The 25,879-nt window shown below is 40.8% G+C and overlaps 1 protein-coding gene across 1 annotated transcript; it reads left to right on the forward strand.

The window, feature by feature from the left end:
• The first annotated feature begins 467 nt into the window (after nucleotides 1-467).
• On the forward strand, nucleotides 468-21,400 carry LOC131253819 (mannose-specific lectin-like). Its single transcript, XM_058254956.1, has 2 exons — nucleotides 468-574; nucleotides 20,914-21,400. Exons 1-2 carry the CDS (start codon nucleotides 468-470, stop codon nucleotides 21,398-21,400), a joined length of 594 nt encoding a protein of 197 aa, XP_058110939.1.
• The last annotated feature ends 4,479 nt before the right edge of the window (nucleotides 21,401-25,879 follow it).

Below are 25,879 nucleotides of genomic sequence, written 5' to 3' on the forward strand. Positions count from 1 at the left end.
TTAAGGCACCCACCATTAAGCAATAAAAACCATCCATCAGATGGACACACATCATATATCCATATTTCCTCCACATTAGGACCCAATAGATTGACAAGAAGAGACATCAAAATCCTCAAGATCCCTAAAATTCTAAAATCCCCAAATCCCTAATTTGTAATATCAGAAAATCCCTGAATCGGGGTCCACATTCAAATCTGTAAGCCCTAAAATCCCCAAATCCCTAAATGGGGGTCCACATCGAATCGAGAATCCACAAATTACTAAATCCCCCAAATTCATAAATCAGCATAGAGATTGAGAGAGATTGAGAGAGATAGATACCTCTTTGGATCTTGAGCAGGGCGTGCGTAGGTAAGGAAGGCATCCTCTCGGCTCCCTCCCTTCTTTGGATCAAACACCCAGAGAGAGATGGAAACGGAGACGCACCACTCAGCATGCTCGCAAGGTGGGTGACGGCCGCGGGGATGGCGCTGCCGGCGCTGCAGCTCCTCGATCGCCTCCCGAAGCCGGTCCTCCGCCTCCCGGATCCGGCGCTCCACCGCGCCGTCGGTGCTATCTTGCACATGGGGTGGTGAGGGGGAGTCGGAAGTGGAGGGGATGGGGCCCCGGTGGAAAAAATGAAGGAGGGTTTGGAAAGATCGGGCACATCGGACAGAAACCGGACGATGCTTTTCGCATCTGCGGATGGAGGAAAAAATGACGCCGGAAAAATGAGGGAAATGAAGGAAAAAGGGCAGAGGGGAGAGAGAGAGAGAGAGAGAGAGAGGGCAGAGGGATTGGGCGCCCATTTTTGGGCGAGACCGCGCCCAATTTTGGGCGAGATCATGAACGGTGCTCCGTGGGCCCTCCAATGATGTATGTGTTTCATCCGTTCCGTTCATTCATTTTTAAAGACCATTTTAGAGGTTTATGGCAAAAATTAGAGGGATGTAAATCTCAAGTGGTCCACGCCAGATGAGAACAATAGTGATTGGATATCCACCATTAAAATCCTCCTAAGGCCCACTGTACTGTTTATTTGACATTCAATCTGTTGATTTGGTCATATAGGACCAGATGAAGGGAAAAAACAAAAATCAGCTTGATCCAAAACTTTTATGACTACCAAAATGTTTTTAATGGTCGATGCTCATTCAACACAGTTTCGTGTAATGTGGTCCACTTGAGATTTGGATATATCTCATTTTTGGTCTCATATTGTAAAATTATCTGTAAAAATATATGGACGGCATGGATGAAACACATACATCATGGTGAGAGCCACAGAGCATCGACCACCAGCCATTGGATGCTGTCGGGGGAGTAGTCAATCCGCTCCCAAGCGCACCGAGTCAATCCCGTGGGGCCCACCATGATTTATTCATTTTATCCACTCCATCCATCCATTTTAACATATAATTTTATTACATAAGCTAAAAAATGAAGCTTATAAAAATATGAAGTGGGCTTACCATAATTTTCTTTTTCAAAATATCAATTTTTTAATTTTACTTTTGTTATATAACTTTTCAATTTTTCTTGTCAAAATGCAAAAACTAGTTTTCTTTTTAAAAAAATATATTTTTTTACAATTTGTCAATTTTTTCACAATTTTGATCAATTTTTTCACAATTTGTAAGTGTAACGAGTAACTCACTTAAATGTAGTAGAGAAAGGTTTCCTTAAAACATTCATAATCATATATTAGGCTTGCCTAAATGTGATTCACATATCTAACCCACTCATCACGTGTGTCCCACTTGGATGAGGGGTCAAATCAAGTTTCAATCGCATCCAAAACTCATGTGGGCCCCACCAAGTGCTTTTATATTTTTTAGGATATCTTCACATAGTTTTAAATTGTATGGCCCACTTGAGTTTCATTTACCAATGATTTTTGAGATATCTCATAACCTAAAGGAGACACATCAAATCCACAGTGTTGATGTTCAACACACATCATGATAAGGCCCACAAAACTTACTAACATCAATTCTTAGGTTCTCACGAGGTCAGTAAATTAGGTCATAATTTTAACCAGAATATTTGGCCCATTTTACATGTCTGGTCCATTCATGCTATTTTACTAATCAATACTCTCAATTTGACTAGTTACTCGCCTCAATCAGACTACATATGAGAAAGATATTGGGCATACAAGATTAATCAACAATTTTAATGAAATTTGATTTAAACATCTAAAGTTATTTACTTTTCAATTTGAACTGATTATATTGTCTAAAAACGATTAAAGGTTCAATTAGTGGATGTGCCTGATAATTTAGTAATTTTATTTTTCACAAATAAATATAACATTTTTTTTTCAAAATGTATATTTTTTTCTCTTTTAACTAAATATCATTTTTATTATAAAATATTTCAAAAATATTTAAAATACAATTTTTGAATTTTTATTTTCAAAATCTTAAAAATTTTCTCATATTTTTAATTCTTTCTCAAAAATTTCAAAATGCCAATTTTTTTTCTTCAAAAGCATTATTTTGTTCTCAAAATTTTTCTTAAACATAGTTAAAATTTCTAAACTTTTCAAAATTCTTTTTCATGTGATATTACAAATCATTTAAATATTACCTTTTAATTATATATAAAAAAATTTCCATTCATGTGATATAAAAACTACACACACACACACACGCACACGCACACGCACACACACACACACATATTTTTACCAACAAAATTTTTTAAAAATTAAAACATTTTTACATTATTACCCGGGCCAAAAATGGGTTGGAGAAATATAAGGGCGGCAAGGATATACAATACATCATCCTAAATGTGGGTCACACCACATAATATAATGGAGGGGTTTCCTTAGATCATTCATAATCATATATTAGGTCTGCCTAAATGTGATTCACATATTAACCCAATCATTGCGTGTCTCACTTGGATGAGGGGTCAAACCAATTTTCAAATGCATCCATGTCTGTATTAACTTATAAACAGGTTGGATCTCAAATAAACATCGCGGCGGGTCCTAAGAAGGTTTCAATAGTGGGTGTCACTATCCCACTCTTTTTTATGGTGGGTCCATTTGAACTTTGGATCTGCCCCGTCAATCAGACGCACCATTTCATGGTGGGCCACGACCTTAAAAATAATCATTTATTGGGCCCACCTAGATGTGGTTCATAGATCCAGCCCATTCATTATGTGTGTCTCACTTGGATGAAACACATACATCATGGTGGGACCCATAGAGCACTGACCAACATCCACCAAGTTTTGTGGGGCCCACTATGATGTATTTGTTATATCCACACCATCCATCCATTTTGAGATATCATTTTACGTCATGAGCCAAAGAATGAGGCAAATAAAAACTTGTAGTGGACCCCACCATAGGAATCATAGGTGCACCACACCACATGAAATCAATAGTAATTGGATATCCATCATTAAAATCTTCCTAAGGCTTACTGTATTGTTTATTTGACATCCGATATGTTGATTAGGTCATACAGGGCCAGATGAAGGGAAAAAACAAAAATCAGCTTGATCCAAAACTTTTATGGCCCCAAAATGGTATGACATCCAATATCGTACTGTTTATATATTTTTATGTCTTCACATAGTTTTAGATGGTAATTAACACTTGAGTTTCGTATACGGATGACTTTTGAGATATCTCATGAGCTAAAGGGGAGACATCAAATGCACGGAGTTGATGTTCGACACACATCATGATGGGCCCATTTTACATGTCTGGTCCATTCACTCTATTTTACTGATCATTACCCTCAATTTGACTAGTTACTCGCCTCGATCAAACTACATATGAGAAATATATTGGGTAAACAAGATTGATCAACAATTTTAGTGAATTTTGAGTTTAACATCTGAAGTTATTTACTCTTCATGTCCGGACTGATCAGATTGTCCAAAAATAGTTAAAGGTTGTTCATAATATCAAAAATATATAAATGAATAAAAAACACAAACATCAGCTTGATCTAAAACTTCTATGGCCTCCAAGAAATTTTAACTGGTAGAGGTTCAATCACACTATTTCCTGTGGTGTGGTCCACTTGAGCTTTGGATATGCTTCCTTTTTGTTCTTTAGACCTCAAATTATCTGTTAACATGGATGAATAAAGTGGATAAAATAAATAAATTAATAACGGTGAACCCCACAGAGTTTACTCTTGTAAAGGTAACGAGTAACTCATTTAAATGTAGTGGAGAAAGGTTTCCTTAAAACATTCATAATCATATATTGGGCCTACCTAAATGTGATTCATATATCCAACCCACTCATTATGTGTGTCCCACTTGGATGAGGGGTCAGACCAAGTTTCAACCGCATCCAAAACTCTTTTAACTAAATAAATTTAACATTTTTTTTTTACAAAATTTAGTTTTCTTTTTTAATATATATATATATATATATATATATATATATATATATATATATATATATATATATATATATATATTACAATTTATCAATTTTTTTACAATTTTGTTTAATTTTTAAAATATCATTTTTTTAATCTCACTTTTGTTATATAACTTTTTAATTTTTCTTGTCAAAATACAAAATCTAATTTTCTTTTTAAAAAATATATATTTTTACAATTTGTTAAATTTTCACAGTTTTGTTTAATTTCTTAAATTTTCTTTTTAAAAATATTATTTTTTTAATCTCACTTTTATTATATAACTTTTCAATTTTTATTGTCAAAATATAAAATCTAGTTTTCTTTTTTAAAAAATATATTTTTTTTACATTTTATCAATTTTTTCACAATTTTGTTTAATTTTTTAAATTTTCGTTTTCAAAATATCATATTTTTATCGATTTTTTTTTTTTCAAAATTATCAACATTATTCAAAGTTCTTAATTTTATTTTTTTCAAAATCTAGATTTTTATAAAATTACAGTTTTCATTTTTCAAAATTTAAAATTTACTTAAACGTTGTTAATTAATTTTCTAAGCTTCTAAACTATTAATTTTTTCAAAATTCATAATTTTTTCAAAATTCATAATTTTTTTGAGCTCTTTCATTTTTGACCTGAGCATTAAAGACGGTCTTTGACAGGGCTATGAGACGGTTTAGGACTGTCTCTAATAGAGACGGTCCTGGACAGTCTTTAATAGAGACGGTATAGGGCCGTCTCTAACAGAGACGGTCTTTAATAGGTCTTTAAGACGGCGAAGGACCGTCTTTAATAGAGACGGTCTTTGACAGTCTCAGATTGGAAGTAAAAGACAGTCAATGACCGTCTCTAATGTAGACGGCTAAGGACCGTCTCAGATGACCGCATATAAGACGGTCAAGGACCGTCTCTAATGCGGACGGCCAATGACCGTCTCAGATAACCCATATAAGACGGTCAATGACCGTCTTAAATTATTTGTGGACGGTGAAATTTTTAAGACAATATTAAGGACAGTCAGGGGCCGTCTAAAATTTTAGAGACGGTTTACGGCCGTCTCTAAAGTGTCTTTAAACCAAGCAATTTTAGAGACGGTCCAGAACCGTCTCTAAATCCGTCCTTTTTTTTCCAATTTTCACGTAGTGTGACCTTGGTCCGGAGGACCAACTCCTTCCGATCAAGTATGGAACCGGCTGCTCAATTTAGGAAGCGTCCTCACGAATCTCTAACCGCTGCCAATCAATAATAGGAACGATGTCTGACCCACACTTCCTTAACATAGAGACATGAAAAACGTTGTGGACACCAGACAACTGAGATGGCAAGGCAAGCCGATAGGCCAAGGCGCCAACGTGCCTAGTGATCTCAAAAGGTCATATGAATCTCGGGGCAAGTTTATCATTCGCTCCAAATCGAACTACGCCCTTCATGGGCAAGACCTTGAGATAAACATGGTCCCCTACAACAAACTTTAAGGGACAATGCCGGCGATCAGCAAAACTCTTCTGCCGGCTCTGAGCTTTGCGCATCCTCTGCCTGGTGATATCGATAGCCTCTGACGTCTCCTACACAAGTTCGAGACCTAAGAGATGATGCTCTCCAACCTCGGTCCAACAACTCAGAGATTTGCATGGCCTGTCATATAGTGCCTCAAAAGGAGTCATGCCAATGGTCGCCTAATAACTGTTGTTGTATGCGAACTCAGCTAATTGCAGATGCTCATCTCATCTACCGCCGAAATCAATCGCGTAGGCCCGAAGCATATCCTCAAGGATCTGGTTGACCCTCTCGGTCTAGCCATCGGTCTGAGGATGGTATACGGTGCTGAGCTGCAAATCAGTCCCTATCGCTCCCTTAAAGCTCTCCCAAAACTGAGACGTGAACCTCAGGTCTCGGTCTGAAACAATCGAGACTGGAACTTCGTGCAGTCTCACAATCTCCTCGATGAATAAACTCGCAAGCCAACCCATCGACCAAATCGTACGCACTGCAAGAAAATGTGCCGACTTCGTCAGACGATCCACAACAACCCAGATGGCGTCATGATGGCGCTGAATCCTCGATAAGCCCATAATGAAATCTGTCAACACATGCTCCCACTTCCACATCGGGACACTCAATGACTGCAATAAACCAGGGGGTCTTTGATGATCGGCCTTGACATGCTGGTATATGTCACACTCGGTCACAAAACTGGCAATCTGACGCTTCATCCCCGTCCAAAAATACTGTCGTCTCATGTCACGGTACATCTTCATCGAGTCAGGGTGGATAGAAAACCGCGATCGATGTGCATCGGTCATAAGATCTCTGTGTAACTCAGGAATATCAGGGACACATAATCGGCCTCAAAAGCGAAGTCCACTGTCTGTACCAATCTGTTAATCCGACTAACTTTTAGATGCCGCCTCAACCATATAACTCTGCAACGACTCATCAGCCTGCTGAGCCTTAATCACCCTTGCGACAAGAGAGGGTTGAATCAACAGGCTCGATAACTGCATGATGGAAGACTGCAGACCGAACTCAAAATCATACTCTAGTATATCCTCAATCATCCGTCACTCCTGAATCATCATATGGGCCACCAGGCTTCGTGGCTGACGGCTAAGGGCACTGCCACCACGTTCGCCTTGTCCAGGTGGTCCTGAAGGTCGAAATCATAGTCTTTCAGGAGCTTCATCTAGCGTCTCTGTCTCATGTTCAATTCAGACTGCGAGAAGAGGTACTTCAAGCTCTTGTGGTCAGAAAAAAGCTTGAACCTAACCCCATAAAGATAGTGTCTCCACACCTTCTATGCGAAAACAACTGTTGCCAGCTCCAAATCATGCATGTGGTAGTTCAACTCATGTACCTTGAGCTGACGAGACGCAAAGGCCTCTGGTCTCTCTTGCTGTATCAGGACAATACCCAAACCAATATGCGAGGCATTGGTAAATACAATAAATCCATCACGCTCAGAGGGAAGAGTGAGGACAGGAGCGGATGTGAGTCGGTCCTTCAACTCCATAAATGCTTGCTCACAGGTGTCGCTTTAAATAAACTCTACGCCCTTCCGAGTCAACCTGGTCAATGGGGCTGCAATACGAGAGAAGCCCTCAATGAAACGCCGGTAATATCCTTCCAAACTATGAAAACTGCGGATCTTAGATGCGTTCATGGCTAGTCCAACTGACGCATTACCTCGACCTTCAAGGGGTCTACCGTGACACCCCCTCGTCACCATGTGACCGAGGAACTTCATCTTCTCCTTCCAAAACTCACACTTCTCCAGCTTTACATACAGTTGGTGGGCATGGAGGGTCTGCAATGCAATCTACAATTGCTGCTCGTGCTCCTCACGGGTCCTCGAATAGATCAGAATGTCATCGATAAAGACTACAACAAACTGATCGAAATACGGACGGAAGACCTCGTTTATCAACTGCAGAAAGACCGCGGCTGCATTCGTCAGTCCGAAGGACATGACCTAAAACTCAAAATGACCATAACGCATCCTGAAAGCCGTCTTCGGGATGTCCTCCTCTCGAACCCGAATCTGATGATAACTGGAACGCAGGTCAATCTTCGAAAAGAACTGCGTACCCTACAGTTAATTAAATAAATGTCGATCCTCGGGAGCGGATACTTGTTCTTGATCGTGACCTTATTGAGCTCGCGGTAGTCTATGTAGAGCCTCAATGAGCCATTTTTCTTCTTCACGAAGAGTACCGGTGCTCCCTACGATGAGCTACTCAGACGGATAAAGCCTAACTCGCACAACTCGCCCAACTGTTTCTGCAGTTCTCGCAACTTCAATGATGCTACATGATATGGGACCTTCGAAATAGACGTGGTACAAGGCACGAGATCAATCTGAAACTCGGTGTGTCGGCAAAGCGGTAATCCTAGAATCTCCTGGAACACATCGAAAAAATTGTAAACCACAGGCAACTGGTCAATACAAGCGATAACAGGCTCCTCAACGGCGCAGGTCATCAAGCAAGACAACGGCTCTCCCCGGGGCTATGCAACGAACTGAAACTGCTACAAGCCTGGTATACAGAACATGATTGTCCTCGCAAAGTAGTCAAAGATGGCGTGGTACTCGGCAAGCCAATCCATGTCTAAGATAAGGTCGAAATCTGACATCGGCAGCACGTACAAGTCGGCGGGCAAGAAAATCTCCCCCACTAACACAGGGCAAGACGAACATATCGATGCTATGTTAAACCTAAAAAGACTACATCGTGGAAGTCATGATACTTTATTTATTTTCCTGAAAATAACTTGAATATATGAAATATATGGGAGACCTGCCACGATTTAAATAGAATCTAACATACACACATCTGGAAAAAAAAAAAAACTACTCTAAAACTCTACAAAAATTATATAATAAGCTATCTTATAATTTTTTTAAAGAGCTTGCTTGGATGTCAGGGATTTGGAGGGGCCGACAATTTCCCGGTACTGCCACTATCACGCTGGTGGCATAAGACCGTGTGAGAGACCTGTTGAATATTCAAACATGCACATGCAAAACGCTCGCCGACCGAAACAAAAATTCAACGAGGTTGCATGCACCCTATCCAGCATTCACGATGCTCTAATTAGCAGAAGTAGACCCACAGTGGAAAGAGAAAAATCAAACATAGACACTGGGGATTGAACGGCCGCCATCGAAAAATTCAACAGGCCACAGAAGTTTTGATTAGGCTAATATTCTGTTCATCTTATATATGAACGGTTTGGACGGCATATAAACTTCACCGTGGACTCCGAAAGGTTTCAATGGTAGGCATTTTCCCTACCCAATTTTCCCTGGCGGGTGGCCTACTTAAGTTTTGGATCATCCTCAATTTTTTTAGCACATGTCCTAAGAAGAGCTGGAAAAATGGATGGACCAGATAGATTTATCACAAAGATCACAGTGGCCCCACCTAGCTTCCAACCACAGGAACTTCCTGCGGTCGGCTGTCCCAGGCAATCTGCTTCCAGCAAAATCAAGGTTCATTTGGGAGTATAGTCACAGTACCTCCCATGGCTGTCATGCGCATCTGTGCTGCACGCACTCCGTGTCCATACAATAATATACAGAAAGATACAAAGGTGTCATCACGGGCGCGGATTGCTGAGTCGGGGGTGACAGCATAGTGGGTGAGTTCTAGACTGTGGGGCCCACCTTGATGTGTATGTTGCATATCTACTCCGGCCATAAGTTTTTTCAACTCAATTTGGGGCATGGTACAAAAAATGAAGCAGATCCAAATGTCATGTGGACCACACCACAAGAAACATTGATGATTGAACACCCACCACTAGAAGTTCCTATGGCCTACCTTAATGTTTATTTTCCATCCAACCTGTTTATAATGCCACACAGACCTGATTGAAGGAAAACACAAATATCAGGTTGATTCAAAATTCTTGGGGCCCACAATAAGTTTTCAATGTCCAATGACCACTATTTCTAATACTATGGTACACTTGAAATTTATATATTCTTAATTTTTTAATCCTTGCATTAAAATGATCTGGAAAAACTGATGGACGTAGTGGATATATATATATATATATATATATATATATATATATATGGGAAAAGGTACTATGCACTCGACCTCACGATAAGCTCCCATAAGGTCGAGCTGTGTGGGCCCCACCGTGATGCGTGTCGACCATCAACCCCGTGCATTTGATGGGTCCCCTCTAAATTATGGGAAATCCCAAAAATCAGCCGTATAAGGAACTCAGGTGGGCCATACCATCTAAAATCATGTGAAGATATGCCAAAAACATATAAAAGCACTTGGTGGGCCCACCTGAGTTTTGAATGCTGCTGAAACTTGGTCTGAACCCTCATCCAAGTGGGACACACATAATGGATGGTATGGCCCACTGTCAGGTAACCACCCACTGAGCTGTTTCCCCACACTGACGTAATCCGCGCCAGCCTATCACTGCCTTATCGTTCTGACAGCGTCCATAAAAGACAAATAAATGTTAAGTAAGTGACAAATGTGTGATCAGATCTGACCATTCAATTAATGAGACAAATAATCCTAGAAAATCTCACATATTTTTTCGGGAATTTGATTAAATAATATTATCACAAATATATCAATAGGTCTGATCTTGTTCCTCTGCAATTCAAAATACCGTATGGAAGGTAATGTATAAATATTCATGCCGTTTTTTCATATAATTTTTGGTCATGAAACCCAAAATGATAGAAATCCATATCTCAGGTGGACCACACTAAAATTCTTATAAGCCACAAAAGTTCTTATGGACAGTTGTGGTGATTATTCCTTAAAACTTACTATGAGCCATCAAAGTTTTGGATTAAATTGATACTTGTTTTTCCCTTATCCGTATGATATTATCATGGTTAAATGGAAAATAAACATTCAGGCGGACCTTAGGATTTTTTAAAGGCGGGCATTCAGTCACCATTGTTTCCTGTGGTGTTGTCTACCTGAGACTTGTTTCTACTTGATTTTTGGGTCTAGGCCCTATAATCAGCTTAAAATAGATGGACAGCGTCGATGTACTACACATACATCAAATTAGGGTCAACGGTCAGGCCACGTCTAATATGTTCAAGTTCTATGGTGTGGCTAAAAAGGAATGCTGATTGCCTACTGAAGAGTAGTGGATACTGGTCAGTGCACTATGGGTTTCACCATGATGTATGTATTTTATCCACAAAGTACATTCATTTTGCCAAATCAATAATTAATGACATGAGCATGAAAATGAGGCAGATCCAAAGCTCAACCGGACCACAACATAAAAAATAGTGGTGATTAAATGCTTACCGTTAAAAACTTCTCGAGGCCTACCAAAGTTTACTCTAAAATGTTATGAAAAAATGAATAGACAATGTAGATAATTAAACACGTACATTACACTGGGGCGCATATAACACCAACCAATAGCCACCTTAATATTGGCAGCGTATGGTTAGTAGATGATTTGCATCCATGGCTGAGGTAGCAATTAGTTAAACTTATTTCTGCACATCCCATTATTATAGTGGCCCCACTTAATGCGTAGATTAGATGTAATACACCCATTCAACCATTATGTGGGCCACCATATTACATTTTGGATGATTGTCAATTGTATTCTATAGTGTGGCCAATCTATATAGTGATTGGACGGAGTTGATTTTCAGCATTCCATCCGACGCATAGCGGAGCTAATTTAAATGCATGGGTTGGACCACTCACAACTTTGCAACCCGTATAAGTATTATAAATGTGAGTACGTAAGAGGGTGAATGGAGGAGTGGAGGCTTGAATGTTGGTAGCCCCATATGAGTGCTTCATGCCCTGGCCCACAAGTGAGGCTAGACCAAGTGATCTTTTGAGGCACACATTGAATGTTGAAACTCAATCATGTCTTGCAACCGTCCATTTTTCTTATACACGTACATCGGGAGTGATGCATTGTCCATTTCTTCGTCAAGGCCTGTTCATGTGGGCCCCTTTGATGCTAGCCGTCCAGTTTTCTCATACTAGTATAGACCAATCAATGATTCAACTTGCTTAATTGGTTTTTGCACCTGTGCATGCTCATCGCAATCACCGCTTGATGAACGTCCGAGATCTTACACACATATTACACATGTGATGAAAGTCACCTCGGTAATTCCTCCTCCCACAAAGTAATTCACCAGATAAGATAAAAGATAATAGTATCAGTAGTGCCTGCCTTGTTCACGTGGCATGGGTTTTTGTTTCTATGGGTAGGATAAAATATAGGGTGAAGAATACCTCTGGGCTCAGTGGATGGAAAATACCCATGCATCTAGTTGTATTTTGACTAGTTGGCATAACATCACCTATCTGGACCATCCATTAGATTCAGACCTCTCTTCTCCCACTACCATGCAAGAACCACAGCAATTGGATATTCTTAAACATCTTTAATCAGATCTTTCTATGGATAAGGGACATAGAATTTTAAATGGTTTTCAAGAAGCTACCTCATTGAACAATATGATTATCATCCCACTACCTTTCACTTGCATTTCTTTAACTGGCACGGGTTAGGCGGGCGTACGTGCCAGCTTCCAACAAGATATCTAAGTAAAATCCACTCAGACCATCAGGTGTGTCCCTTCATTTTAGTATAATGGTACAAAAAATTACTAAATTTGTGAATTAGGTGGATCACATGATTGGAAATAGTGTACATATGTTAATAATTGCCCCTAAAATTTTGATCTTAATTAGTATGGTCCACTTGAATCACTAATGGGCATGAATTTTAGACCCTGGGCTTAAATTTTCGTGTGGCATCTAATGGTTGGATTGCATTTCATATAATCATTATGGTGGTCCCTGTAAATATTTAGAGTGGACATCTCTCTTAGATGTTTTCTTTGGTGTGATCCCCTTGAATTACAAGTTAGCCTGATTTTTTTGGTGTTGGGCTTAAACTGGGATTATGCATCTAATGGTTGGAGTAGATTTTGAATACACTGGGTTCTTTAGAAATTAAGTTCTGCATTCTCTCTGGAGGTGAGCATCAAGTTCCGATTTTTTCAAGAACCTGACCCGAACTCAACTCAATCTGGGATCGAGTCCAGTATGGCTGACTCGATCCGATCCGAATACTTGCTGGCCTGACCTGCATCGAGTCCGACTCGATCAGGGAAATTGAGTCGGATCGAGTTGAGTCTGTCCAGAGACTCTCGTTCTATGAAGAAAATAGGAGAAAAATCGGGAGAGAGAGGGAGAGAAAGGAGGAGAGAAATAAGGAGAGGAGGAAAATCAGGAGAGAAAGGAGGAGAGAAAAGGAGAGGAGGGAAATCGGGAGAGAGAGAGAGAGAGAGAGAAATGAGGAGAACCAGGGCTAGACGCTGTAACCAAGCCAGCGAGGTCCTAACCTCGGTCGGACCACTAGCGTGCCAGGGAAAAATACACAAAAAATAATAATTTGAAACCTACCTAATGAATGGAGGAGGATGAATGGTGAAAATGGGTTGCTGGGCTGCTGAGTGGCGGGATCGAGATGGGTGGGTGTGACGCTGTTCGTTCGGGTAGAGAAGATAGGTTAGGGATTAGGGCTTTCGTTCGGGTGAGGGTAGTAAAAAAGTTTTTTAAAAAAGTAAAAAAAAAAAATTTTAAAAAAGAGAGTAAAAATATGTTATATAGGATCCGACCGGATCGGATTCGATCGGTTCCGATTGGCCATTGACCAGAACTCGACTCGATGTATGGTCAAATCTGAGTGGGCCTACTCGATCCGACTTGATCTTGGCCTTCAGTTCAGGTCAGATTGGATTTGACCGGTTTGATCAGGTCAAATTCGTTAGATCAGGTCGGATCGTGCCCAACTCTAATTCTCTCTCCAACTCTATCGAAAGATTATTGGGATAAAAAGAAAAGAATGGCATGAGACGCTATAATTGATCTTGGTGAGGCCCACCATGATGTTTTATGTACGATCCACTCTGACTATAAGATATTTAGTCTCATATTACGCTTAGAAGCAAAAAATCAAGCTGCCTCGTGATTTGGTTGGGCCACACAAGAAAATAGTTGTAAAAGTGATATCCACCTTGGATTTTTATAAGTCCACATAATTATACAAAATCCACCCCAACCCGAAGTACTAAATAACTCGTTAGATCCTTACTATTGCTCCGGTGGTAGACTCTTAGGAGTTTCAACACTTGATCAAGGATTCGAGTATCCATAGGTGGTGAAATCCCACTATGGTGTGAGTGTGTGAGGGGATGTGTGCATGTGTTAAAAAAATTAAAAATAAAATAAAAAAGGCTATAGTATACTGAGTATACTCTGTAGGAACCAACACGGTGTTTGTGTTATATTTACATGGTCCATTCATTTTCTTGGCTCGTTTTAGCACATTAGCCCCAAATTAAAGCATATCCAAAGCTCAAAATGGACCACACCATAAGAACAGTGGGAAAATAACATTTACTGTTGGAAACTTCTCGGTGGGCAAGATATTTTGGATCGAGTTGGTATTTGTGTTTTCCTTTCATCCATGTTCAGGTAAACTTATGAATAAGTTGGATGACAAATAAATACTCATGTGGCCCAAGGAGGGTTTCTAAGACGGACATCATTAACTCTATTTCTGTGGTGCAGTTCACTTGAGCTTGGGATATACTTCAATTTTGGGCTCATGCCCTATAAAAATATGGTAAAAGGGATAAACGGTTTGGATCAGACACACATACATTATACAAGTTCCCCAAAGAGTTTCCCCAGGTCTTATATTGTACTAGTTACTCAGTAAACAATGCCAGTCTACTCCCACGATTAGATTTAAAACAAGCAAGAAGAAATACGTTAGTAGCTCAAAAATCGTACCGATTCGTGATTCATGTGGGAAGCGGATTGGCCGGTGCACCTCACGCCAGCTATATGGCAGCTGTATTGACGTTAGCAAGTTCCGTTGGTCTGATCAAGAAGTATGTGTTATATTCAAACTGTCCATCCATTCAGCAATCTCATCTTAAAGTTTGAGAAGAAAAATAAGACAAATTTAACTACCAAGTGGACCACACTGAAAAAAGTAGTGGGGAATTGATCGTCTACCATTGAACCCTTTTTAAAGCCACGGAAGTTTTGGATCAATATAAAATTTGTTTTTCCTCTTAATTCATGTCTTTGTGACCTTATGAACAGTTTGGATGGAAAATAAAAGTTATGGTAGGCCCTATGATTTTTTTCACGGTGGAAATCATTATCTTCACTGCTATTTTGTGGTGTGGTCCCTATGATTTTGAATACAATTACTTATGGGAAAATGCTCTAAAATAATCTCTAAAAATAAATGAACAGTATAAATATAATATATACATCACTGTAGGGCCACGTAACTTTAACCTCTTTTGAACTGTTCGTACAACCCGGAGTGTGAGGAGCGTCAGTGGTCTACCTGGCACGACACGTACCTACAGCTCTACAGCTGGGGTATGGTACACCAGCCAATCCACTTCGGTCGGTAGCCAATGTGGTCCACATTCATGTACCGTACACATGGCTAGTGCAAGTCACGCTGAGACGAGTGTTGCAGCTCCTTCATATTCAAATTGTACGAGTGGTTCAAAAGGGTTCAGAAGTTAAACGTGCTCTGCCAATCCGTGTACATGTACAGCTAGCGTGGGTACGTGTCAAACTAAGACGAGCCCTGCAGGTCTTTGATATCTAGTTGTACGAATGGCTCAAAATAGTTCACAATTTAGAGGTGCTCTACCAATCTGCGTCTGTGTACGGCTAGTGTGGGCACGTGCCATACTATGCCGAGCGTTGCAGCTCCCTTATAGCTGAATTGTGCGAGTGGCCCGAAAGAGTTCACAATTCGCATCCATGTACCGTACATATGGCTAGTGTGGGTACGTTTCATGCTAAGACGAGCGTTGCAGCTCCCTGATATCCGAATTAGGGCTGGGCATCGGACCGAGTCGGATCGGATTCGGCCCAACTCGACCCTAATCGAAATTTGCAGAGCCTCATCCGAACTCGACCAGATCCGATATCGGATTTGAGTTATCTAATTCAAACAGATCCGAATCTCTATTAGTCTGAACCAATCCGATTTCGACTCGGTCAGGAAAACTAGTCGGATCGGATTGGGCGAGGTTCGATCGTTCATTTTTTCAACGGTGTAGAAATCTTTATTCTCACTATTTTTTATGGTGTGATCTACTTGATTACTAGATATATTTAAAATTTAGCATCAACTCTTTAAATGATCTGAAAAAACTGATAGACGGAGTGGATAAACCAAAAAAAATTTTAAAACGGTCCCATGTAGTTTACCCAATAGGATAAGATATTTCACGGCGAAAGCTTCCTGAAGAAGCTTCATATTAAGGGAAGCGGATTGCGTAGTTAGTACAGCAAGCGTACTGAGTAAACTTAGTGGGCTCCAGTGGCATTCCTGCATTATATCCACTCCGTCCATATCTTTTGAAGAATAATTTTAGGGCATATTCTAAAAATGGAGTATAATCCAAACCTCAAATGGACCACACCACCGGAAACAGTGTGAATTAAACATTTATCGTTAAAAAATTTTTGGGGACAACATAAGGTTTAGATTAAGCTGATATATGCTTTTTCCCTTCATCCATGTCTTTGTGATCTTATGAACAGGTTGGATGACAAATAAACATCATTGAGGGCCTTAAAAAAATTTCAACAGTTGAAATCAATATTGCCACTTTTTCCAGTGGTATGGTCCAGTTGAGCTTTGTATATGCATCAATTTTGGGTTGAACCCATAAAATGATCTGGCAAAACGAATGGACGGCGTGGATGAACCACATACATTCGCAGTGGGCCCAACTGAGTTTACTCAGTACGATAGGAGTGTACGAGTATCACAGTACGCAAAGCAAAGCAAAAGTACACTACTGCCTATGGTCTTATAGCTCATGCCAGCTATACACCTGCTTTAGGTACGTGTCGTGCGAAGACGAGCACTGAGGGTCCTTGAGCTCCGTGTTGTACGAACGGTTCAAAGGAGATCAAAGTTACATGGCCCCACAGTGATGTATTTATTAGATCTATACCGTTCATCTATTTTTAGAAATTATTTTAGAGCATTATGCAAAAAAAAATGAATCAGATCCAAAGATCATCTGGACCACACCATAAATAGCAGTGGAGATGATGATTTTCACCGTTACACAATTTGTAGGCCCACCATAATGTTTATTTTCCATCCAATCTGTTCATAAGATCACAGAGACCTGAATGATGTGGAAAAACAAAATTCATGTTGATCCAAAACTTCTGTGAACCCAACAAGGATTTTAATGGTAAACGTTCAATCCCCTACTGCCTTCCGTAGTGTGGTCCACTTAATAGTTAATCTATCATATTTTTGTCTCAAGCCTTAATAAGATTTTGCCAAATGGATGGACGGTTTGGATATAACACATACCTCGTGATTAAACCCACAATTTAATAAGACAGTCCGCTTCTGTCACTGGGCATGACCGTCACGCCGCCTGTAAACACTCCGCTTCTGTCTTTGGCCTGACCGTCACGCCGCCTGTAAACAACCGACCTTCTTCGATCAATGTCCGCTGCATCGGCCTTTCTCTTTCTCTCTTAAGTACACAGCTATCTACCAGAAAATCTCCGAAACTCAACGGCAGGAAAAAAGTTATTTGATCTACCTCAGGATATTTAACTAGTTTTTTTCTTGCTTTCTTCTTCAACAGAAAGGGAGAGAGAGGGATAAACAGAGATAAAAGAGATAGAGAGAGATGGAGTTGGGGGCTCAAGTACATATTGGGCGGGTTTTTTCAGCGCTAAACGAAAAACAAAAGATATGGGGATATTTTGTAAAATAGAGAGATATTTATGTCCCGGGTCGGGTCGGGTCGGACCATTTCGGTCCGGGTTTCGGATCGGTTCTGTCCGGATACACCACTATCCGAATCCGACCTAAAAAATGATCGGATCTGGATGGACAGACTCGATCAGGGCCGATCTAGGCCGTCGGTTCTGTTCGGAACGGTACCGAGTCGGGTCGGGTCGGGTCGGATCCACCGGATCGGGTCCAACATGCCCACCTCTAATCCGAATTGTAGGAGTGGTTCAAAAGAGTTAACAAGTTAAACGTCCTCTACCAATCCGCATGTGTACCGTACATATAGCTAGTGTGTGCACGTATCATGCTAAGATGAGCGTTGCAACTCTATCGGAATTGTACAAGTGGTTCAAAGAGTTCACAAGTTAAACGTGCTCTACCAATCTGCATCCGTATGCTGTACATATGGCTAGTGTGGTACGTGTCCTGCTAATACGAGCACTGCAACTCTTCGATATCCAAGTTGCATCGAATGATTCAAAAGAGTTCACAAGTTAGACATGCTCTACCAAAATGATTCATATCCAAAACTTAAGTGGACCACACCAAAAATAGTAGTGGGATAATGATTCATTTTCCATCAAATCTATTTATAAGGTCACGTAGTCATGCATGGATGAAAAATCATACTGATCCCAAACTTCTGTGACCCCCCAAAAAGGGTTTCAACGTTAGAGGTTCAATCTCCCACATTGCAGTGTGGTACACTTGATCTCTAGATCTATCTCTTATTTTTCAGTTCAACCCTTCGGACGAGCTCATAGAAAGAAAGGACGGTTGGGATAAACACATACCAACATAACTTGGATACGTCAACACACCAGCCAGATGGTGGTGTGGTACACCAGCCAATCCACGTCCAATCCAAATCTTAACAGTACCACACCATATTAAAAAGAGGTTGAACGCCCACTATGAAAAGCTTGTGGGAGCCCACAAAAGTTTTGGATCAAGTTCATAATCGTGTTTTCATTTTTTCAGGTCTTGCTGACCAAATCACGAAGTTAGATGGCAAATAAACATTATGGCGTGCCCCGGGAAGGTTTCAGCATATGTCAATGTCCCCAACGTTTCCTGTGGTATGATTATGGGGCATGCCCTAAAATGAGCTGTCAAAATGAGTTAGACAGCACACGCACACAATGATATATATATATATATATGTGGAAAAGGTACTGTGCGCTCGACCTCACGATTAGCTCCTGTGAGGTCGAGCTGTGTGGGCCCCACCGTGATGCGTGTTGACCATCATCACCGTGCATTTGATGGTTCACCTTTAAATTATGGGATATCCCAAAAATCAGCCGTATACGGAACTTAGGTGGGCCATACCATCTAAAATCATGTGAAGACACCATTAAAACATATAAAAGCACTTGGTGGGGCCCACCTGAAATTTGCATGCATCTGAAACTTGGTCTGAACCCTCATGCAAGCGGGACACACATAATGGATGGGCTGGATTTGGAAACCACATCTCGGTGGGCCCAAAAAATGATTATGAATGTTTTAATGGTGCACGGCCCCTCCACTTCTGTTTGTGGTGTGGCCCACACAAGTCACGAATTGACTTAATTTTTGAGACCTAGGCCCATGACGGAATGGTGCATCTGACTGATGGGGTAGATGTTCGAAACGCATCACGGTGGGGCCCACACAGCTCGACCTTATGGGACGGGCTGGTGAGGTCAAGCACATAGTACCTTTTCCCATATATATATATATATGGGAAAAGGTACTATGCACTCGACCTCACGATAAGCTCCCGTGAGGTTGAGCTGTGTGGGCCCTACCGTGATGCGTGTCGACCATGAACACCGTGCATTTGATGGGTCCCCTCTAAATTATGGGATATCCCAAAAATCAGCCGTATACGGAACTCAGGTGGGCCATACCATCTAAAATCATGTGAAGACACCGTTAAAACATATAAAAGCACTCGGTGGGGCCCACCTGAAATTTACATGCATCTGAAACTTGGTCTGAACCCTCATGCAAGTGGGACACACATAATGGATGGGCTGGATTTGGAAACCACTCTCGGTGGGCCTAAAAAATGATTATGAATGTTTTAATGGTGCACGGCCCCTCCACTTCTGTATGTGGTGTGGCCCAAACAAGTCACGGATTGACTTGATTTTTGAGACCTAGGCCCACGATGGAATGGTGCATCTGACTGATGGGGTAGATGTTCGAAACGCATCATGGTGGGGCCCACACAGCTCGACCTCATGGGACGGGCTCGTGAGGTCGAGCACATAGTACCTTTTCCCATATATATATATATATATATATATATATATATATATATATATATATATATATATATATATATATGGGAAAAGGTACTATGTGCTCCACCTCACGATAAGCTCCCATGAGGTTGAGCTGTGTGGGCCCTACCGTGATGCGTGTCGACCATCAACACCGTGCGTTTGATGGGTCCCCTCTAAATTATGGGATATCCCAAAAATTAGTCGTATACGGAACTCAAGTGGGCCATACCATCTAAAATCATGTAAAGACACCGTTAAAACATATAAAAGCACTTGGTGGGGCCCACCTGAAATTTGCATGTTGCTGAAACTTGGTCTGAACCCTCATCCAAGTGGGACACACATAATGGATGGGCTGGATTTGCAAACCACATCTCGGTAGGCCCAAAAAATGGTTACGAATGTTTTAATGGTGCACGGCTCCTCTCCACTTCTGTATGTGGTGTGGCCCAAACAAGTCACGGATTGACTTGATTTTTGAGACCTAGGCCCACAATGGAATGGTGCATCTAATTGATGGGGTAGATGTTCGAAACGCATCACGGTGGGGCCACACAACTCGACCTCATGAGACGGACTCGTGAGGTCGAGCACATAGTACCTTTTCCCTATATATATATATATATATATATATGGAAATGCTCACCTGCGCACCAGTTCACATGAGGTTTCATGGGATTCCACATCACATGGACCGTGCATATTAGATACCCATGACACGTGTGCAAAGGTGCGCACGTGCGTAGGTGCACAAGTGAGCATGACTCTCTCTCTCTCTCTCTCTCTCTCTCTCTATATATATATATATATATATATATATATATATATATATATATATATATATATATATAATATCCATGACACATCGCCATGCCACCGCTGTGGGTGGTGTAGGCAACACCACCTGATCCGAGACTACTCGTGTCAATCTATCTATAAATCCACAGCCTACAATCATATCCTCCTCACCCCAGCATGCAAAGTTGACAATATCTTATATCCTGGTGAAACTCTTAGCACTAACAACAATCTGGAATATGGGAGCTATAGTTTTATCATTCAAGAAGATTGCAATCTGGTCTTATATGATAATGGAAACCCCATTTGGGCATCCAACACCGGCAGGTTAGCCAGGAATTGCCATTGCACCATGCAAACTGATGGGAACCTTGTGGTATATGATCCTAACGGAGTCGCAATTTGGGCTAGTAATACTACCCGAGACGAAGGCTTCTACATTCTAATCCTTCAAAAGGATAGAAATGTAGTCATCTATGGTGGGGCTACTTGGGCTACTGCTACTAATGCATATGGGAGCAATGCAATGACAGTGGTCACTGTGGTCAGCGCCCCTAAAACCAATTGCACCGCTTTGGTTTGATGGATCTGGGATCATCACAAACATCTAAGAAGATCAATACATTGTGTTGAAATGCATACATTTTCCTTTGGCCCAAGTTCTATATTTATCTATGTGCGTGCTGCGTATGTCTTGTATGAAAGTTTGAATGAATCCTAGTAATGTCATTACACCAAAAACGCCATTTAGGAATGATTTAAAACTGTTCCTAAAATAGGCGTCAAAATCTGGAACGGTTCAATACGGTATTTAGTACCGTTTCAGATTTTAAGAACTCTTAGGAATGGTTGTAAACGAGTAATTTTAAATTTTAGGAACGGTTTTAAACCGTTCTTAATGTCGATAACGGTCAGATTATATTTTTGAAATGGTTTTTTTCATTATTTACTAATGACCAATAAAAGCCATACATTTGTTTTTATATTTAAAAACCAAAAAAATATTATATACAATTAAAATTTAATATCGAACAAATATGGTACAACTTTATAATAAAAATTATATATATTTACAACAATAAGTTTACAATTGCACAAACACATTAACAATAAATAAATAATCATCATCGTCTATTTTACAGCCTAGAAAGTGAGACATCTGAATCACCGTATTGAGGAGATTTCATGGGTCATGATCCATAATAGCAGGCCATCAAACCAATTACTTAGATCACGGGACCATGGGCTCCACCTGTATAAACTGACAACTTGAAAACACTACAAATCCTTAAATGAAAGTTCCTAACCTTTTTATTCATTGGCCTACAAATAAATGGTTAATGAGAAAATTCGGCACGGGTCCAGATTCAATGGGATATAGTTCAATGATTATAAGGTTATAAATATCAACCTAGGAGATAGTTCAATGGTCCAGATTCAAGGACTGATAATGGGTACAGTCTACAAGTATCTGAGCATCTTCAGTCATTGAATCAGCCTCATTTAGGATAATGATCTTCAACGGCGGACATGGGTAACCCCTGGTGTTGACAAGAGAGAGCATGCAAATGAAAACGAATAATTGTATGTAATCTAGAACAGGCAATTTTACTACACAAACCACAATTGGAGTGTAAATTTACAACATACCCATGGCGGTTACCACAACCTTGATCTTATTGCGGACTACATTGATCCCACGATCATCACTTGCATATAGCTCCCACACTCGACTTGTACAATTCAGGTATTTAAAAACAAGTACAAAGATTAAACCTTCTATTGGTCTAAAACATTTAAAAGATTTAAAGATCCTTTTGATACAGGAAGCCTCATTATTGCCTTTGTCCTTGAGTTACTAGTAATGCAATAGGGAGATTCTCATACCTGGCGGTTAGCTTAGCTTCTAGTGGCCCCATCAATGCAGCACAAAAAGCCGATCCAATAGTTGATTATCTAAAGAAAAAAGAAAAGGGACATGTAAGTAAAACAATGACAAGCTGATAAATGTCTCGTACTGCTTAGAAAATAAATAAATAAATAAATAGAGCAGTGCTAATCAAAGCAACTAGACATGATGATCAAACCAACTAGACATACCCACATACAGGCAAATATTTATTTGAACCACGAAAGAAGATATGAAACTCAACAGTGGCATGTTTCTGGATTGAATAATTCTAATACTGAGGGTTATACTCAAAAGCAATAGAGAAAAAGAAATCAATGCCTAATACTGCTACTCTTTGGGTTATAATAGCGAGAGCTGTTGCTACATTTCTTGTCACGTCCCAAATTCGAAAATTGGGCTCATAAAATTCTCGATTGTCTAATCCGGTGCCGACAGCCTCCGTAGTATCCCATTCTCAGCTCTCAGCGCCCATATGCCAAATTTCGATCTTGGGATCCTACAAGGAGGATTTTTTAACGTACATTTGTCTCATAAGAAGCATAACAATAAGTTTACCCAAATCACAAAGGCAACATTATCATCACATATCCACTAATATAACCATTTGAATATAGTGCTAAAAGGGAAATACATATATCAAAATCACAGCTCCAGAAACCGTTGTGCGCTCCAAACTCAACACTGCTGCGACCTAAAGCTACCCGCACGCATTTGTCGTGCATAAGCTTATATAAAGCTTAGAGGGTGATGTAAGTGTGTGCACAAGGTAAGTGTCAAGTATACAATACAAGTCCATAAATCATACAATGTCAGAAATACTGGCAAGTCTATAAATCATAAATATTAGAGTATGCAATGCAGATACATTATGCAATGCGGAGACATAAAGAGCCAAATATCAGATGCCGAGGATGCAATGAAATATACAAATCCTGAATAGCCACGAATACCATCAACCTCATTTAAGCCATATAAATGTAGAAACATAGTAACTCAAAATGTTAATGTTGCGAACGCAATGTAATATGCGGTGAGAATGATAGTACGTAATATCGCAGGCTATGGGGTCCATCAAAAGAGACTTCTATCCAAACCAGTCTCATACCTAAATTTGGATAGCCAGACTCAATGTGGTAAACCCCTGACCTCAGGTTAGTCACGCATCCCAACCAAAATTCTTGTCATTGTGAAGGTACACAATAATTAGTTGTACACCACTAGCCCGAGTGTATAGTGAATGAATGAATGAATGAGTATGCAACTCCTGCTCAATAAGTTCACGTATTAGTACTGTACATCTCTGGTATCATCACCGGGGTCTAGTACACTCCAAACTAGATTGCCGCCCTATCGCACACAACCAGGTGAGTGGAAGAGACCTCACTATCCATTTAGCTAGTAGTCAGCCAATACCTACCCGACACGTCGATAATGGACCCATTTATGAGCTGCTCAAACTCAGCCTAGTTTTGCCCACTACGAATCGGGAGGATAAGGCCACACCCCCTTCCAACCGACCATGATACAGTGGAAGACGTGACCTACTGGTATTCGGCACTCAGACGCTCATGTAATCCACTCAGTCTAGATGTTGGAGCATCCTCTAGTACCAAGAGGGTTTAAGGATTTTCACCCAAGGCCATCTATAGCGGCCCGATGCTAGTAACAGATTTTCAATATCCCATCTAACCATCCACGACATGACTATGGAGGCTACGGCCTAGATGTCGTTAGGGCATACAGTAATCACAACACACAATGTAAGATGCATGGATCATATAATCCAGTCATGCATCAATCTTATGCATACCGTGCACTCACGTTAGACAATCTCCGCCTATCAGGGAGTCTCGTAACAACCTGCCCAATGACATATGCAATGGTCAACCACATCTCATAACGAACATGCAGATGATGCGTATGGGCATGTATCATGATGTTATGTTGTCACATACTCATAATCGGTATCGGGTGATATACTCGTAATTGGTATTGATAATCGGCCTCGACAATCGGAATCGGCCTCGGCAATCAGCCTAATAAAGGGCCTAAGGGAAGGTCACAATGTGGACATTTAACTATCATAGTCCATTAATGTGGACATTTAACCAACATTGCTCCCAAGTAATGGCCTTCATAGGGCCAAACATATAAGGCTCATGGCCTCACACAAGAGTCTAATATACATCGCAATGGGCCGTTCACACGGGCCACATATACATTAAGTCGGGCCTCATCATATGGACTAGAAATATATCACAATGGGCCACGTCCCATGGGCCTCGAATACATCACAATGGGCCGCACCACTTGGGCCTCGAATACGTCACAATGGGCCATAATCCATGGGCCTCAATACATCACAACGGTCAACCCATGGGCCTCAAATATATCACGTCAGGCCTTACCACACGGGCTTCAAATACACAACAGGTGAAGATAGGTGGGCAGCCATGCACAACATACACATTAAGGTGGGCCTTGCACAAGCAGCAGGTGGGCCTGCACAATCCATATAGGCCCCACCAGATGGACAACTAGGATATACATGCATATATCATGGTGGGCTCCATTGCTGATGGCCAATAAGGATAAAACACATACATCGTACAGCCCCATGGCCTGGTGTAGATGTACAACACATACCTCAAGATGGGCCTCACATGCACCGTCCACATGGACGGTGCATAGAATAAATACATACATTAAAACGGACCCACGCTGCAGGATGAAACACATACATTTGAAGTGGGTCCCACCGTCCTGTGGTGTGGACCGTCCACATGGACGGTGCATAGAATAATTACATACATTAAAGGGGACCCACATCGCAGGATGAAACACATACATTTGAAGTGGGTCCCACAGTCCTATGGTGTGGACGGTGAAGATAAAGCTCATATATCACGGTGGGTTACACCGTCCACAAATGGACAGTGGATAAAAATACATATATCGGGGTGGGATTCCCACCATCCAGATGATGGATGGCGTGGATGCAATACATACATTAAGATGGATCCCACCGTCCAGCATCTGGAAGGTGGAGATACCAGCCATATCTCAAAAGGGTGGTGTCCACGTGTGTGGCCCACCAGCTGGAGGGCATCGTCCAGATGGATGGCTTGGATATAACACATGCCCCATTTG

The sequence above is a fragment of the Magnolia sinica genome, chromosome 8, assembly GCF_029962835.1.
Source record: "Magnolia sinica isolate HGM2019 chromosome 8, MsV1, whole genome shotgun sequence".
In the NCBI taxonomy this organism is placed as follows: Eukaryota; Viridiplantae; Streptophyta; class Magnoliopsida; order Magnoliales; family Magnoliaceae; genus Magnolia; species Magnolia sinica.